The sequence below is a fragment of the Phragmites australis genome, chromosome 21 (genome assembly GCF_958298935.1).
Source record: "Phragmites australis chromosome 21, lpPhrAust1.1, whole genome shotgun sequence".
NCBI lineage: Eukaryota > Viridiplantae > Streptophyta > Magnoliopsida > Poales > Poaceae > Phragmites > Phragmites australis.
In genome coordinates, this window is record NC_084941.1 from 5,252,751 (window position 1) to 5,271,225 (window position 18,475).

An 18,475-nucleotide genomic window follows, 5' to 3' on the forward strand; every position below is an offset into this window, starting at 1 on the left:
TCATCGTCGTCGTTGGGCCCCCACTGCTGATCCTGGTCCTTTGCTCACCGAGGACATCGCCACCGCGGATCTTGGGCCTCTACTCGCCAAGTATGCTGTCGTCACGGATCCGGCGCCTCGGCTCGCTGAGGACGCTCGCCAGCGGACCCTTGCTCTGTCCTGCATAAAGAAAATGCGAGGCACGAAGGCCGCCGCCGCCACAGAAACCACGAGACACGAAGGCCGTCGCTACCACAGAAACGTGGGCCATAGTGAGTATGACGCGCGGGGCTATGACGAGACACCCTTCACGGGGATGCAACGAGCAGACAGGGCAGAGGCCGCCGCTCCACTGCACGATGGGCGACGACGACGATTGCGACGGCATCGAGGCGGCCCCTACTTCATCCATCCACTCACCACCGCCTGTCGCCTCTTGCTCCCTGCTATTGTTGGTGCATGGATCTCCGACCCTAGCAAGATCCATGGCCGGATCCGTCGGATCTCGCTGTGGATCTCGCAAGGGCCAGAGTTGCTGGTCAGTGGAGGAGGCTGTGAGGAGGAGGCCAGTGAGGGGATGAGGGAGAGAGAGAAGCTGGTGGGGGAGGAGGTGGAGGACGGCAAGGAGGGAAGAGATAAGGTGGAGAGAGAGAGGAGGTGAGGGAGAGAATGTGCGGGGGAGATAAGGTGGAGAGAGCTGAGCCGTGAGTGGACGTGAGGTCATCAAAAACCGATTTAATGAAAATTTTGGATCCGATCCTCTCATCAGTGTCTGTTCGAATTAAAAACCGGCACTGATAGTATTAGTGCCAGTTATTTTTTAAAATCGGCACTCTTACGAATCGACAGTGATAATCGCATCAGTGTCAGTTCTAACCTAACCGGCACAGACAACCTACGCACGAATAATCAATTCTATTGTAATGGTAGGATAGTAAAATGGACTAGCTCCGTATACGCCACTCGAATTTGTGAAATCCACCAAGACGTTCTAGAGGACAATCTTACGGACTTCAAGTACAAACCTGATTCTTGTCAAGACCTCTGTCCAAGCCACATCTAGTGATTCATTTGACAAGTTCTTTAACATACTAATTTTTTAGGTGGCAGAAAACTACCCAACTTTTATGGAAAGCTCGTAACAGCCCAAACTCCAAACAAATGTTTACGAAAACAAAAAATGTTAGGGTTACCGGCTTACATGCAGGCGAAAGAGAAAGGTTCAGGATCACCCAAAAATAATCAGGTCTCTAACAAAGAAACCAATGAAGCATCCAAAGCAGTTTTGGAAAACCTCTACACAACATAGTTGACAACCAACAGAATGAGCAACTCAGCCAAGATCTTGCTTTTGGAAATTGTGGAGCCACCTTTTCAATTGTACGAGGCGGCTGTCAAGTTTGCCATGCTCCTCCACCTACGGATGCAAGTTTTATTTTTTTCATCCAAAACCTACTTTTTCAAAATAAAAATGATATTTCACCTAATTGCTATTTTATTTTGTTGACAATTCCAAAATGATTTTTTTTTATGAACCAGGGTGGATCATAGAGTAGGTCATTGATTACTCACATGTATCCCTACCTCCACTCACAACCAGAGTTCAACTTATCATTGGTAACCGGTCAAAAAACATAATTACTGAGCTTACCGGGCTGTACTGAATTCATAATATGAGTGGTTTTCAAATTTGAATTCAAAAAATTCAAAAAATAAAAAATCCTAAAAAATTAGAGACAATTCTAAGACCTTCTGTGATTTTTTTTTCAAAAATAATATCGTTTGCATCATATTCTATAGAAAGAAAGTTTGAAAAAAAGAAAAAATTGAAGCGTGCAAGTTATTTATTAACTCATATTAATAAAAAGCTTAACATGCAAACACATATTTTTCTTATGTAGGGTATATCTTAAGAGGATCTTTAAAATTGGTTTCACTTCATTTGGAGTTTTATTAATTTCTCTATGATTTTTACAAAATTCACAAGCATAAAGTGAACATGTTAAGAAACAACACTGTAATTAACTTTGTCATGTCTACCATTATTTTTTCTACATAAAGCATAGTATAAGTAAACTATAAAAATGGTTTCACTAATTTTGAATGTGTGATGAGTTAGTTATGAATTAATCTAGTTGCAACACATTTACACAATCCTGCATGTTACAATAACTATTTTATGTGTTTATGTATTTTAAAAAGACATAGAATTATGTAATTAAGACTGATAAAATTGGTTTCATGAATTTTAGATTAGCAAAGAGTTAACTATGCATTTAACTAAGTTTAACAATACATTTTCTCACAGAAAATATTCAATTTTTTTTAATCTAGTTGCAACACATTTACACAATCCTCCATGTTACAATAACTATTTTATGAGTTCATGTATTTTAAAAAGACATAAAATTATGTAATTAAGACTGACAAAATTGGTTTCATGAATTTTAGATTAGCAAAGAGTTAACTATGCATTTAACTAGGTTTAACAATACATTTTCTCATAGAAATTATTCAATTTTTTATGAGTATAAATACTTTTATCATGTAGATCATTTTACAAGAAAACCAACAAAATTTATCTTATTTAATTTGAAATTTAGATGAATTAGTTATTGATTTTATAAGGTTGAGTCATTTCTTGGTTTTTTATTTAACTTCATTAAAATTCGAGAAAACTGCTTGATAAATTGGAAAAACCGAATGATTACCGAGAAACGTGATAAAATACGAAAAAACCGGTTGATAAATCGGTGAATTCGCTCAATAACCAATCCAATTTAAACGGTTACCGATGCTAATTCGATCAATTTTTTTTTTTGGAATTACAAATTTTACCGAATGATCTCGTACTCCTCCATGACCCAACCAGTGCTCCACCGCTGCCCAAGCTCCCCGCGCACGTAGAAGCAGAACTTGACCCTGCACCACCACACCTGGTTGAGCTGTGCATCCAGGCACTGCTATCGACGGACCATCGCACGAAGGGCTTCTTCTGCCCATGCGTCGCGAAGAAGTGGCCCTGCTCGTGAGCGTCGCAGTGTGCCAGGAGGTCCCATGGCGTCGTGCCGCAGGGGTCGAGAGCACGGCGAGCACGCGCGGAGCTGGGGCCGAAGGAAGTGGAGCACTAGCTCGTCCTCCGTCGGATCGAACTCCTATTGGGCAAGGTCAATGGCGTGGTGTCGTCTCCATCCTCTTCCTCCATTCCAATTAGTCGCTGAGATGGCAGGTGAGAGGATGGGTTCCTCCGTTCCTGGGTGGCGACGCTTCTATCGTGGGTGGGAATCAGGAAGGCTCGGCTCGGCTTGTTCGCGTGGTTTGTTCTAGCTGTGCTCGGCTCGGTTGTTTCGCTGGCTGGCGCTTGGCTGTTAGCTAGCTTTGAGATGCATGTATGCGGCCACGTGGTGGGAATCCGAGGGGCTTGATTGATTGATGGTATAAGACGATTCTAGTCTGACAGAGACGTATAATCTTATAAAAAATATGTTTAATTGTTCATATATATTTTTTCAATTTAATTTGAGAAATACAAATATATACTCGTAGTTTGATCTAACAGATATATACTATTGCATTCGTTTATACAGGTGATCTATTTATGAGTATCATAAGATCATATTCATATGAGCCACTAATTATAATTTTAATTCTTATTTTTGCTAATGTGATTTTAGAGTTGATAATTTTTTTTTATCTTAGACTATTTAAATATATATAACCAACTAAATATTTTTTTAATAAATATAACCAAACAAAGTCTATATATTAACTCAGTCTGCAACCATTCTTTACGGATACGGAGTCAGTAATCAACGACACCACGATTCCACGAGTGGTGCTCCAGGAGGAGCCAAGCCCCGCCCGGCCAGCTGGTACCTAAAACCCTACCCCATTTTCATGTTCGTCCTCGGAGCCACCCCCACCTCCTCGCTCCTCCGATGCCACCCGCTCCCCTCGCCTAAAACCCTAGCCCTCGTCCGGCTTCCGCCTCTCCTCCCCTACCGCCCCCGCCTATCCTCTTCCTCCTCGGCTTCCCCCTCCTCCCCCCGCTGCCGCGCGACCGCGACCGCCGCCGCGAAATCCGGCGAGAAGAAGCCGCCGACCGCGAGGGCGAAGCGGACCGGCGCGGTACCTGCACCAGCAGCGGCTGCGGTGGGAATGTCGGCCTCCGGTGGCAATGGAGGGAAGCGCAGCGTGGCGGACGTGCTGATGGGGAACGCGCGGGCCGCCGCCAGTAAGGCGAAGAAGGCGGCGCCGTCACCGAAGAATCCCCGGGCGCAGCCCGCAGCTCAGGCCGACGGCTCGGGGATCGAACCCGAGGCTGCGGCGGTGGCGGAGAAGCCGCCTTCACCGGTGAGGTCCAAGCGGGCGTCCTCGCCGGCGAAGTCCCCCAAATCGCCGGCTGACGGGGCAGCTAGGTTGAAGAAGAGGTCCAAAGGTCTAGCCACCGCGGCGCAATTGGAGGCGAAGGAGAAGTCCCCGTCGCCGAAGAGATCCGAAACCCTAGCCGCCAAATCCGACGCCAAGCCTTCCGACGAAGGCGTTGTGTCTGAATCTAATGAGAAGAAGAAGAGGTCGCCGTCGCCGACGAAGGCTAAAGGCCAAGCTTCCCAACCTGAGGAGAAGAAGCGGCCTTCCTCACCGAAGAAGGCCAAAACCTTGGATGCCCCGATGTGCGAGGGGAAGAATACTACCCTAGAGCTGAAGAAGAAAGGCAGTGAGTTTGATCCGATGGCTGCTGCCTATTGGAAGCCTGGTGAACCCGTGCCATTCCTGTTCCTGGCTCGGGCACTTGATCTCATCTCCAATGAGAGTGGCCGGATTATCATTACAGAGATCTTATCAAATGTGTTCCGGACTGTGATTGCCACAACGCCAGATGATCTCCTTGCGACGGTATACCTCTCAGCCAACCGGATTGCGCCGCCTCATGAGGGGATTGAGCTTGGAATCGGGGATGCATCAATCATCCGTGCACTTGCAGAGGCATATGGACGCAAAGAGGAGCATGTCAAGAAGAACCTCAAGGTTGTTAGATTGGGTAAATGTATATTCCTCAGTGAGCAACTTCTATGGAATTGGAAGCATAAATTTATTTTTTATTTCTCGTGGCTATTGTAGGAACTGGGTGATTTGGGGCTTGTGGCGAAAGCAAGCAGGTCGTCACAGAAGATGATGTACAAGCCAAAACCACTGACCATAGCTCGGGTGCTTAACACTTTTCGGACAATTGCAAAGGTTACATATTTTTTCTTTCACATTTCTCATGCTAAATGTTTCAACTGGAACCTTTATTCTGACTTAATATTCTGCAACTGAAATTGAACTTCTTTTATTGGGTTGGTTGATATTGAAATACTAATTAGCAGAAGTAAATTCATGATAACTAGTGAAAATGAGTGATGGGATTAGACAGTGGACAATTTGGTTCCAAAATGCATTATTATGCATTATCACTTTAAAAGTCACGTCGAGTTGTCGACGATTGGTGAACCGCTAATTTAACGAACTTGTTGAAGAAATAGGGGATGCTTGAAGTAGACGAATCATAAGGGAACACACAGGGGTTTTTAGACAGGTTCAGGTCTTCTTGAGGATAATAACTCTACGCTTTGTTTGTCTTTTATTGATCTGAGCCTGTTATAAGAAGGTGTGTGGCTAGCCTAAATGGATCTAAATCTAGTCGGCGACTTTCTTGCTCGTCCTCTGTTGACTTGTTTTGCTTCTAATGACCTCGTTTGGGCATGTAATCACTTGTCCTGCGCAGGGCCTCTTGGCTTCGTATAAATATGAGGGTGTCGTACGTCCTCTGGACTCCTCATTCCTGTTCTTGGAGATAAACTTTTCTAGTTACGGGATGCCTTGCGTACCTACGTGTAGTTTCATTTCATCCAGGGTTCCCTTCTTGGAGATAAATATATGCTCCGAGAATTACGGAGAATCCTGGTGTACTCGGATATGGTAACTATCTATTATTTATCGTCAAGTCATTTAACAAATATTCCTCTTTTTAGGAATCAGGCAAAGACAGTCAAGATAAAAAAAGAAATCACATCAAGGGACTTCTTGTTGCTGCAACTGACTGTGAACCTCAATATATTACACGTCTTCTTCAGGTAAATCATGTACTGTTCATTCAGTGTACTTGCTTTGTGCGTATTCCTTATTTGCCTGAAATGTTACTTGTTGCAGTCGAAGATGAGGATCGGGTTGGCAGAGAAAACTGTGCAAATGGCTCTTGGGCAAGCTGCCGTATATTCTGAAAAAAAAGCTTCACCACCAAAAGTTCAATCACCTTTTGAAGAGGTTGCTGCACAATTGTTATGTTTTTATTTACAATCGTTTATTTGATACGATTGGATCAGTGGAGATCCTTGCATTGCCTGCAATCGCTTCCCCATCTATCTCCATTGCGCTACCAACCTGCCACTCCTCCCTTTTCTTTTTTATCTCTTTCCTTTTTGTTTTTCTCTCTTCCCTGCTGTTGTTTTGCTGTTTCTCAGGATGTGTAAGGCGTCACCTCACCTCACCTTATAAGTGCCTAGGCATCGTGAGGGGGGTGGGTCGCCATGCCTCGCCTTACCTTAGCGCTTTAAGAACTATTTATTGATGACTACTCGTCCTGTTAGAAATCGTTCTTACCAACTTTTGAGCATATACATGCTTGGGGTGGCTGATTAGAATAATCAATGTACTAATGTACTGTTGCAACTTGTTCCTTGGAAATTCTCATTGACAAAATCACCTTGGTCCTTGGAAAATGGTCATGAACAAACAATCTATGACATCCAGGGTTTTTAGTCCTCTAGGGTCTCCATATAGTTAATCTAGTGCATAATATCAAACCGATATCTCATATTGTCTGAGTTGCTGTTACATATATCTGGAGGATTATCGATTTGTTGTGCATGACCAACACCTTTTGTTCCTAACATTGTATTAAAAAGCTGTACATGAATATCTACTGCAATTATCAGTACTGATTTTCTTGTATCCTCTGTTCTTGAAGGCTGCAACAATAATTAAACAAGTATATTCAGTTCTTCCAATCTATGATAAAATTGTCCCAGCGCTACTTGAAGTTGGAGTTTGGAAGCTTCCAGAAACATGCAAATTTTCCATAGGTGTTCCCGTTGGTCCTATGTTAGCAAAAGCAACAAAGTCTGTCTCGGAGATCATTGACAAATTCCAGGGTCTTGAGTACACTTGTGAGTACAAGTATGATGGTGAACGGGCTCAGGTATGACCTAGCCTTGTGGCTATTTAGCCACTTTTATATTTTGACCCATGCTTATCTCAGTTAATACTTTATAATTTGGAATTTAGATACATTGCATGGAGGATGGATCAGTAGAGATTTATAGTCGGAATGCTGAAAGGAACACTGGAAAGTATCCAGATGTTGTTGATGCGGTTTCTAGGTATACTTCCTTTCTACTTTCACATTGTGGCTATGTAGTTTCAAACTGAAGAAACAGGAAAAACAATGCAATACTGGTTATAGCCTTACCCTCGTTTGAGATTTATGTCATGAAGGTGCAATGGTCATGGTATAAATTTTTCATCAGGTTGCGTATAACTTAATGGTTGTTTAAGTTCTTACTTGGTGTAATGATAATTTTTAAGGTCTGATTTGAAGTCTTTTCAACATATTTCAAATGTAAGACACAATAGATTTACTTAGTCCACCCTTGTTCGTTTCTGCTTGTGAGGCAGAGTTATGTAGCCTATGATGAGTTTTTTTCTTGGCATTGCCAGTCATGAATTCCTATATATCTTGTTGATGTTAACTTTGGATGTGTTCATTAGAGCTGTATCCATTTCCTTCTGTTTTGTCATATTATGTCCACATATACCAGCACTGTTCAGCTAATATGGTTATAGGCTCACGAGTTATCTACCCACAAATTGTTTATTTTCTGTCGCACTTTTAACTTTTTAATTGGATCTTGTGGGTTTCATCTGTAGCCTACCCCAGCTTGCTTGGGACAAAGGCTTTGTTGTTGTTGTTGTCGTCGTCTCTCGCACTTTTAATTCCAATCGATCTTATTCTTTAGCATCTCATTGCAGATTCCGTAAGCCTACAATCAAATCGTTTGTCTTGGACTGTGAAATTGTTGCCTATGACTATGAAAAGCAGAAAATTTTACCTTTTCAGGTTTGTATTTAATTATCTCTTAAGATTTACAGGTTGGTTACTTTTAAAGTGACTTGTCATATAAATATATGAGCATACAACACTGTAGCTGAAAGTTAGAGGTGTTTTACGTAGCAATCTAATCCCTTTGTTTTTGCAGCCTTGTTGTTCTGTTCACATTTGTGTATTTGCCACTGCTAGTGTGATTTGTAAGGGTCATCGATTGTTTCTCCTTCTCTGCAGATACTTAGCACAAGGGCCCGCAAGGGTGTTACCATAAATGACATAAAAGTTTCAGTCTGTACTTTTGGCTTTGATATTCTTTACTTAAATGGGAAACCTCTTCTCCAGGAACAACTCAAAGTTCGTCGAGAGGTATTGTACTTCTGTCCTGTAGACTCTTTTAATGTACAATATCATTTAATCTTGCTGCTGGAATGCATCATTTGTGCTATCCCATGGGGTACATTTTGAGTAAGTCATGGTTGCAGTTTTTTTTTTTTTTTTTGATGCAAATGAAAATGTTGGCCAGTTTAGCAGAGCCTGCTATTATTTTTTCCTGATCATGTGTGCCACACTTGTATCTTCAGAAAACTGGCGGAATATTCTACTCCGAAGCTGATAAACACAAAATTTTGCGAGAGTTGATCGCTACAAAAAAAAAAACTAAGGCATCTGCTGTTTCTAGAGGTGTAATTATTCCTTTGCATTGAATACTTGGCAGCATCTTTACAACTCTTTCGAGGAAGTACCAGGTGTTTTTCAATTTGCAACTGCAATTACATCAAATGACCTGGAGGAGATACAGAAATTTCTTGACAAAGCTGTCAACTCCAGGTAACTAAAATTTCTAAGGCGATCACGCTACCATTGGCCAGCTTATTACATGTCTTCTACTAATTCAATAGTTTCAAGGCTATCAGTTGTGTGCATAATAACTAACAAGAACCTGTTTAGGAGTTAGGACAAAATAACATGAACACTTGATTGAAGCGTCAGAGTTGTGAGTTGACATAGGAGCTGTTTTAGTTTGGATGGAAGGTGAAGAAGTTACTGTAAATTTTAAAGCGTAATGTGTATGATAGATGAAAAAAAGATCCGTTCCCTTGGACTTGAAGGAATCACAAGATTTGGGTTTTATCCTATAGGTCATGCCTTGGGTTTGATGAAACACAAGATTGTGCGCGATTACACATTTGCTCCAAGGAATCACCATTTCCCCACATTTTCCCTAAAAAATTCATAGGCAGGCAATTAGAAGTATCCCAGATTCGCCAATTTTCCTTCTCCTTATATCATGTTCCAGACATAACCTTAATGTGCCTTCTGGCTCATTCTAGACATATCCAACAACAAAGTATTTCTTCTCTGTACAATTATTTACACTAGATGCTATGCTGGCTATTTGCTTTGCCTGAAATTTCCCTTGATTATCAGATAGGCCCATTCTAATTCAATTATTGTGAATATAAGATGCCAATTAAACTATGTTAACTGTAGCATATATATGCATTACATCAGTGAAGCAAATTTGTGGGAGTGATATTTACATGAAATTCTGAGTATTGCACTATCAAGCGGCATATATATTCTTTTTAACTATTGAACCTCAACCTTTATCCCTTTATTGTCAGAATTTATTGATATATGAATTCTGGTTGAAGACCCCCCCCCCCCCCCCAACCTTTTCTTTTGCCAAGATCTTTTCCTGCCACTAAGTTTCCAGTTACTGAAGTTGTGAAGGGTTGATTATCAAGACAATGGATAAAGATGCTACATATGAGCCAGCAAAGCGATCAAACAATTGGTTGAAACTGAAGAAGGACTACATGGACAGGTTAGGACATTGCAAACCAGACTGGTTTAACTAATTGTCTTCATTCCATAACATGCAAATCTAGAAAATTGTTGTGGGCAGGACATGTGTAACCTATTTACCCCTTATGCTATGGTCCAAGACTCCAATCAACATTTATGTTAAGAACTTAAGATTTCTTGACTTTCTGTTAATTCCTGGATCTATGTGAACTATTGGTGTGTTCGGTTTGAGTCAATTGATCCTAGATAAAATGATCTATTATGAGATCATCCAATGAATTTTGGTGGGATGACTCCATTCCTCATGTTTACACTAGACATGTGCTTATGAGGGATGAGGTGGTGATGGATCAACCCATCCCATTCGTCAAACCAAACAAGAAAATGAGGAGTGAGATGATCATGACCACCCCACTCAAATCAAACACACCATATATTTCTCAGTAGAGATTAATTTAATTTAGATAAACCAAAATAATCATTGTGTTTTGAAAATGTTGAATTCTTTTTCTTTTGGGTAGCATTGGAGACTCTTTGGACTTGGTACCTATTGCTGCCTTTTTCGGGAGAGGAAAAAGAACAGGTAATTGGTTCTTTTCCGTCATGCATACTGATATCAAATGAATTATATTTAAGAGCCTCTGTTTGCTTTTCATCCTCAACCTGTCTGTTCGTTTGGCATTTTATCATGTTCAATTGCTTTAATTTATTTCTTTGCTGCTAATGCATGCTTCTTTTGCCTTTGTGTTGTTCTTACTAGGTGTCTATGGATCATTCCTCCTGGCATGCTATGATGAGCAGAACGAAGAATATCAAACAATATGCAACATAGGTAGATTGTAGATGATTCTTTTTATTTAAAAAAACTTGAACTGCTACTTTGATGAGTTGTCTCTTCATGCTTTATATCTTGATATACATTTAGGTACTGGGTTTTCTGAACAACAGCTTGAAGAACGTTCTGTGAGCCTTCGAAGTAAAGTGATAGAAAAACCAAAGGTGATGCATTCCTTCAGCCTGCTGTTGCATGACAGTTTTGTATTAATAATTTTTAATTGTCCTGTTGTTCTTCCCCATAGTCATGCTTTCATTTTTACAGCCATACTATAGATTTGCTGACACAATGGATCCAGACGTGTGGTTTGAGCCATCAGAGGTAATGTGCAGATTATAACCTTGACAGTGTATTATTGCTACATTATATTATTTGGTTATTTTGGAAACTTTACATGCTTTCAAATCTGAGCTCATCTGATTTCTGCTCATTTAAAACCAGTGTTTGATTAGTTGATTGCTTCTATATACTGTATGCATTTCATGTTAGCCCTGAAGATTGCTACTTACAATCACAGTGGGAGGGGTCAAGCCAGTTATGATTTAAATATTCTGACTCAGGTGTGGGAGGTCAAAGCTGCGGATTTGAGCATAAGTCCTGTACATCGTGCTGCTAATGGTATAGTCGATCCAAATAAGGTTGGTAGTTTTATCTTTTATCTTTGTTATTCCTCTGTTTCTAGATTGTGTGTATATGATGGGGAGACTAAAGGTCATCAAATTGAACTAGGGCATCTCCCTAAGATTCCCTCGTTTGTTGCGAGTACGTGATGATAAAAGCCCAGAAGAAGCGACCACATCTGAACAAGTTAGTTCTCTGCCACATGCTATTATCGATGGTCTGATGTTTACATATCTCACGCTGATTGTGTCCAAATTTTGCAGGTAGCTGACATGTATCGGGCTCAAAAGATAAATCACGCATATAATCAGGAGGATGAGGATGATGACTAATACTGACCCAATTATTTGCATTGGATGCATGACTCATCGAGGTAAACACTAGTCTCTTTTCAGGTTTTCAGCTTAATCTCAACCATTAGTCTGACATTTATCAGTTCCTATTTTTTTACCATTTAACAGGACATTGACAAGAGAATACATTTCTAGGGTTTTGCTTCATCCTGATCCGAGCAGCTTGTATCCTGCTTGTGCTGTTGTATCCTGCTTCCTTTTTTGTCTTCTTTTTTTCATGCGGGATCTGTAAGTTGTCCCTTATGCTCCATCAAACTGTTGTGCAGCGTAGGGAATCGGAGATGTACTGACACTAATCCATGATGTACATATGGTAGCACTAATATGCATCATTCTTTTCCTTTGAAGGGGAGCTTTTACACGCAAATTTGTTTTAAAAAAGACAAATCTAATAAAACTGGAGGAAAACAAGTAGTGTCTCAACAGTAAATGACCCTGGGGTATTGATCAGTAGCCTAACAACATCCTTGCCAGTTGCAAATGAAATGCATCACACTAAAAAAATGGGATCCTACGGCGATCTTACACCTTTGGAGCACAATCGAGCGGCTTAGGGTCAATTTTCAGACAACCATCAGGTAGCATTTTCACAGAATAGGCTGGTCTTGACGTGTTGCGTCGAAGCAGGGCAGGCAGATGCAGCAATGATCCAACAGGCCGTCGCCGGGTTGACCCGGCAAGCCCCAGGCCCAGCAGATGTCGTGTCATGCTTCCAATAGATAATAGGTTTTAAAAAATAAACATATCATCCTTTTAATATACGATATGTAAAAAAAATTAAAAATATAGCAATCTTATGCTATCAAAATTCAAAACACTATTGAAAGAGTCAAGATTTTTTTTGAAAAAAAATGTAGAGCATGCTATAATCTAGCTCTAAAAAATTTTTAGCCAAAAATATGATCTATACAATGAGGGAAAAATTTATTGTACACAATACAGATCTCCTTGCAAGTCAAGTGGAACAAAATTCGTGTGTTGGGAGGCAATGATTTTTTTGAGACTCACGCGATTACGCGAAAAATGCGGAATCTTCTCCTCCGTGACCTGGTAACATGGGCCGTCTGGCTGCAACGTTGGCTTGGGGCACGGCAGCGTGGAACAGCTTGACTAGCGGCCTGCCCCATCTGCGACACCCCGCGGCCCTAGCAACTTAAGTATCCATAGTCGATTGAAATAAAATTTCAGAATTAGATATTCATCTCTTCCAAAATTTGTAAAATTTTACCGAAATTTTAATCTCTGGTAAGAGATAAAAGCTTTGTAGAGATAAACAAGTTTGAATCAAACTCTTGTAGCTCGGTCGGCAACAGATACTCGTCTAGGATTCAAATGAACACATGTATATATCTAATTTGCACATGTATATAACGGCAAAACGTTTTGATGCCCTAGAAGGCTACACATGTATATATCTTGTAGCTTTTGCCGTCCGCCCGTGACTCTCCCTTCGTGGTCATCTCGTCAGAACCCCTCGCCGCCATGCCTACATTCGATTCCGCCTCGGCCATCGTCGGGAGCAGCGTGACCGGGAGCCACCTGCTCCACATCGAGGGCTACTCGCACACCAAGGAGGTTCCCGCCGGGGAGCGCATCGAGTCTCAGCCTTTCAACGTCGGGGGCCGCGCTTGGCGCATCTGGTACTACCCCAATGGTGCCTGCACCCTCTTTTACGCGTATACGGACTACATATCTATCTTCATCGTCCTCGACGACGATATCGCCGAGCCTGTCAACGTGCGAGCCTGGTTTAGTTTGCTCGATCAGGCGGGGGAACCTGTGTCGGATCACACCCTAGCCATAGGCTTAAGCGAATACTCCGTCACCGAGACCGGGTACGGCTTTGGCGATTCCATCGAGAGGGAGTTCCTGGAGGCGTCAGAGCATCTTGTGGACGACTGCTTCAAGATCAGGGTCGGCGTCTCCGTTTCTAAGCCGTTTCGCACGGAGAACGGGGGGGCCATGACAGCCGCCGCAGCGCCACCGTCCGACTTGCACCGGTATCTCGTGATCTCCTCGTAGCCAGAGAGGGCGCCGACGTCACGTTCCAAGTCGCCAATGAGACATTCAGCGCACACAGGCATATCCTTGCAGCTCGGTCGCTGGTCTTCAAGGCAGAGCTCTACGGTGCCATGAGAGAGAGCAACGCCGCCACTGGAGCCTGCATACGGATTGATGACATGGTACCTCAGGTGTTCAGTGCCTTGCTACATCTCATATACACAGATTCGCTGCCGGAGATGACGGGGCAAGAAGATGTTCTAATGGCTCAGCATTTGTTGGAAGCAGCGGATAGGTATGACATGCAGAGGCTCAAGCTCATCTGCGAGAAGAAATTGCGCAGATACTTAGATATCAACACGGCGGCGACCACGTTGGTGTTGGCCAACAGCATGGCTGCCACAGGATCATGAAGGCTTCCATTGAGTTCCTTAAATCTCCTCAAGCTCTGGATGCAGTCATGGCAACCGATGGCTTTGAGCATCTGATTAGAAGCTGCCCTGCTCTTTTAAGGCAGTTAATTTCCAAACTTGCTGCCCGTTGATAGTTGATAATGGATACGAAAACTAAGGATACTAACCTGCAGTTTGCACCGTGCTATAGCTGAAGGCTTGAAGCCTTTTTTTTTTCGTCCGCTATGTTTCGGGATCAAGGATCATTGTGATTCTTAATTCTGATATACCGGCAGCTCTCCTGCAGACGCAACATCAGAATGCATTCATCTGCTTGTTAATTTCAAGAAACCAACAACTCTAATTCCTGCTTCATATTTTGGCCCCTCGTTTTGAAGATCGTATTTCTTAGCTTGTCACTTCATATATAGGCGAACGAAAACAGTTAAATTGAGGCTTTGATATGTCTTAGTTGGCTATGAAAAATTAAGTTGAGATGCGTTTTGATTTATCTTGTATGATGAGTGATTGATGCTTATGTGATTTTTGTTAGTTAGCACATACATGGTTATATTCTGTAATATTGATTTTGTCTAATCAAAGTTGGAAAGAATTGAAGTTTGTATCGTTGTCTCGGTGTAAGAAGCTTACACTTACCGGATAATCCGGTGTGTGGTAGATGTGAGCATCGGAGTTTGTGATTACTGGACTAATTTTTTCAGAGAGAAATACAAACCAGGTTTCAGTGGAGTTATATTCACCGGATGGTTTGGCGTTCACACTAGTACAACACCGGACCATCCAGTGTTCACATTTTTGTTACATATGATATTTTTCATCTTGATTTCGATTGGACTAACATGTGATGATGTTATATGGTTCTAGAGATGTATATTTGCTGTTCTCATGGTGTACAGGTGATGGATGCAACTTTGCGATCGACGGCGAGTAATCGGGGCTAAGCAAGGTGCTTGGTGCCGGATGATCAATGAGGTCGGGCAGAGTCAAGGATGATCCTAGCGGTATATGTGGATGTCAAGCAAGGCAAGAGATGAAGATTGATGAAGGTGGCGTGTTGACAAAATCAAGTGAAGGGGATACTGGTGCAAGTGACAAGGCGGCCTGATGGATCGGGAGTGGGAGAGACTTGCCGCGATCAAGGGGATACTGGTGCAAGTGACTCGCAAGGCAGAGGACCCATGTCGACATTGGAAGACTTGCTTGAGGTCAAAGCAAGCAGCTGTGAGTCACGCCTTAAGAAGCGTGCAAGTCAGTTTTCCGGTTTGACCACAAAACCGCGCGTGGATGGAGTGCACGTGGCATCATTGTGAAGCTTACATCAAGGCGAAGCTAAGTCGTAAAGGCTCTACGATTGTCCGATAGATGGAGGAGAAAATGGATTGAAATGCTTCTGATGGTAGGTAGAAATGTACTACAAAAGAGGGGTATTTTGGGAACAATAAAAGAAACTTGAGGGTCAAGTTTTCTAGCTATAAATAGAGGAGTTTGGCTGGTTGGGGCCAAGTTTTCTAGGCTATATATAGAGGAGTTTGGCTGGTTGGGAAGCAACCCCTTTGAGCCATCTATATGAGACCTTTGTGCTAGGGTTTTAAGGAAAGTGGGAGGAGTGCTTAGCCTTTGTAATAGGTGAGAGTTTTGAGAGATAAATCTTTGTAATTCGCCTAAAATAGGGCTAACATTTTTGAGTAATAAAGTTTAAGTTTTTGCATATACTTGAATTCGTCTCCTTCTAGTTTTTTTCTATTGGTTCCCTTGAAAGTTTGCAAGTTCTTGGTGTTTTGTTGTTGTTTTTCATTTTTCCTTTTGAGCTGAAATTTTAACACCTTAGGAAGTTGTTTTCTTGATGTTAGAGGCATAGAATTTACATATACATGCATATGTGATGGGGTCTTAAATTCCCCTGCCTCTAGACCATCATCTTGGAGAATTTACTTGCTCGATGATCTCGTCTCTATTTCATTGATCTTCATAGTTACGAGTTTTTAGGCACAAAGACACATGAAATAGTTTTAAATGGAACCTATGGTTCACATTCCATCCATGGAGCCATATTGCCTTAATCTTTCCATCTTGCTTGGTTTCTCTAAGTATTTTGCTTCCGCTCAAGGTTTGAGGTGCGTTGGGTGATAAAAAAGAGGAGAATGCTATCTATGTCGTAAGAAATTGTTGAGGTGCCTATCCACCCCCTCTATTCGTCACATTCGGTCCTGCAATTGGTATCAAAGCCGGTTTAATCACTTGCTGACTGTAACCGGTTTTGTGATCCGTAGGCGATATGGAGAGAAGTGGGAAGATTCCGCTGTTTGATGTCTGTGATTTTTCGTACTGGAAGGTATGCACGGAGGCTTATCTCTTAAGCTAAGGAAGTGCAATTTGAGCAGTAGTTGATTCCAACTACGAGATCCCTACTGCTTACACAATTATAGCATCTAGGCCCCTAGTTAAGTGATAAGTGTTTCAGTGATTAATGACAACCATATCATTGTGACTAACAATTTATTTTGAAGGAAATCAAAAATTCAGTTCACAATGATAATTGGGTATTTTTGGTCCCTAAGGAGATTATGTTGACGATCAAAGGACTTATGCACCAAGATTAAGGATCTTCTAGTTCTATGTGTTACAAAGGAGATGAAGGACACTTAGAGCAGTATAAGTTGTTTCTCTTTAGTCTTTTGACTGTACTATAAAGAGGGGTTAAGAGTAGTAGTTTGACCTAGTGAGTCTAGACTTAGTTTGATGCACACTTGTGAAATTCTAGCACTAGATAGCTCATAGAAGCCCATGGTTGATATATCGAGAAGCTAGAGCTCAAGAAAGTTTAATTTGGATGAGCTCAAGGAAAATTTACTTCACCGGATGATCCGATCAATGTGAAGTGATCTCAATGGAGCATATGGTTATCTCAAGATAGGCAACACTCTAGATGCACTAGATGCTTCAATGAACAAAGTGATGTAATCACCGGATGATTTTTTGGGTGACACATGGCCAAAATTGTTAGAAGTGTTAAACCGTAGAATTCTGTGATAGTGTGGTGAGAGCACCAGCCTATTTTCAATAGAAGGGGGATTACCAGGAAAAATTGAAGTTCAACTCACCAGATTATCTGATGATGCAATAATGACCGCACCGGACTATTTATTCCAGAGACGATTCTGAGGCAAGAATTTTGAACCTCAGTTCATCGGATGATCCGGTGAAGGTGGTGTTTACACTGGACCAACTCTTGCAGAGAATAGTTTCTTGTGGCTGAACAAACTTCACTCACTGGATGGTTCGATGAAGGCAAGAATGGATCACCAGAGTAATATTTCCAGAGAGGGTTATTTCGGTTGGATTGAAGGAGTTCTACTCACCGGATACTATTTCTCAGCAGTAATGGCTAATGATAGCTGACACAATGAAAATGAAAGTTTGTACTTACCGGATTATCCGGTGTGAGTAAGGAGGTACTATAACACCCTGATTTTCAGAATTTATAACTTTTAAATTTTTCCAAGATTATTGAATAGCTTCACCAGTAGCATAGGTTTAAAACCTATTTTTTTTAATCAATCAATATAGGTTATTATTTTATATGTATTGCATGCTGAGTTTTGTTAGGAGCCAGGTAAATGTATTGGAGTTCCTTTTCTTTTTCTTTCTGTTTGGTGCTTTGAGTGAAAATGATTTTGAAAAAGTTTTACAAAACTTAGTAGTAAATTAGATAAGGATCTTAATGGTTTGAATTCAAGATCCTTGAATTCATCATCTATTCAATCCTTGATCATACCTGATCCTTCTCTAGTTCAATTCAATTCAAGTCTTATCCAAATCATTGTTTAAAGCCAATCTCTCCTCTTTATCAAATTCTACCTAAATCCAAATTCAAATTCCTTATCTACTCCTATTCTTGTTCAAACTTATTTTTCGTTTCTCTTAAATTCACTCTAAACTCAATTCAAATTTCTCTACAAAAGTTTCTTTTCTAAACCCTAGATATACTTAAAGTCTCTTTAGGCTCAACCTTGCTCAAATCCAAACCCTTAGTCAAGTCTTCTAGATGGCTCAATAAAGGATCCATGAAATCTGTAAATTTTCACGGAGTCCTGGATAGCCTCATCTTCCCATGAAGTTTCAGAGTTTAAAACGGCCTCAAATGCAAATCATGACAATACCAAAGTTGTAGTTCTCGTCGAGAGCTTCGATTTGAACCTATGGAAGTTCCCTTTTGTATAATGGAGATAGAAGTTATGGCCCCTGAAATTAGTGCTGCACAGATAAGTCTGAGTTCAAATAGTTTATTTTGTAGTGCATTTTTGAAAATTAATATGGC

General features: G+C 41.4%; 1 protein-coding gene and 1 pseudogene across 2 annotated transcripts; both read left to right on the top strand.

The window, feature by feature from the left end:
• The first annotated feature begins 3,783 nt into the window (after nt 1–3,783).
• Nucleotides 3,784–12,090, top strand: LOC133903470 (DNA ligase 1-like). Of its 2 annotated transcripts, XM_062344861.1 has the most exons (18): nt 3,784–5,007; nt 5,101–5,217; nt 5,994–6,095; nt 6,172–6,285; nt 6,989–7,219; nt 7,306–7,400; nt 8,050–8,137; nt 8,360–8,491; nt 8,841–8,953; nt 9,852–9,953; nt 10,456–10,517; nt 10,695–10,766; nt 10,860–10,933; nt 11,034–11,090; nt 11,330–11,407; nt 11,499–11,576; nt 11,654–11,763; nt 11,852–12,090. In XM_062344861.1, the coding sequence occupies exons 1-17, from the start codon at nt 3,877–3,879 to the stop codon at nt 11,720–11,722; spliced, it is 2,715 nt and encodes a 904-aa protein (XP_062200845.1). In that variant the 5' UTR covers nt 3,784–3,876; the 3' UTR covers nt 11,723–11,763; nt 11,852–12,090. The 2 variants fall into 2 exon arrangements, with proteins under 2 accessions (XP_062200845.1, XP_062200846.1); XM_062344862.1 differs by lacking the exons at nt 11,499–11,576; nt 11,654–11,763; nt 11,852–12,090 and having other exon boundaries at nt 11,287–11,407.
• A 1,135-nt stretch (nt 12,091–13,225) lies between these two features.
• Nucleotides 13,226–14,288, top strand: LOC133904064 (BTB/POZ and MATH domain-containing protein 2-like; annotated as a pseudogene).
• The last annotated feature ends 4,187 nt before the right edge of the window (nt 14,289–18,475 follow it).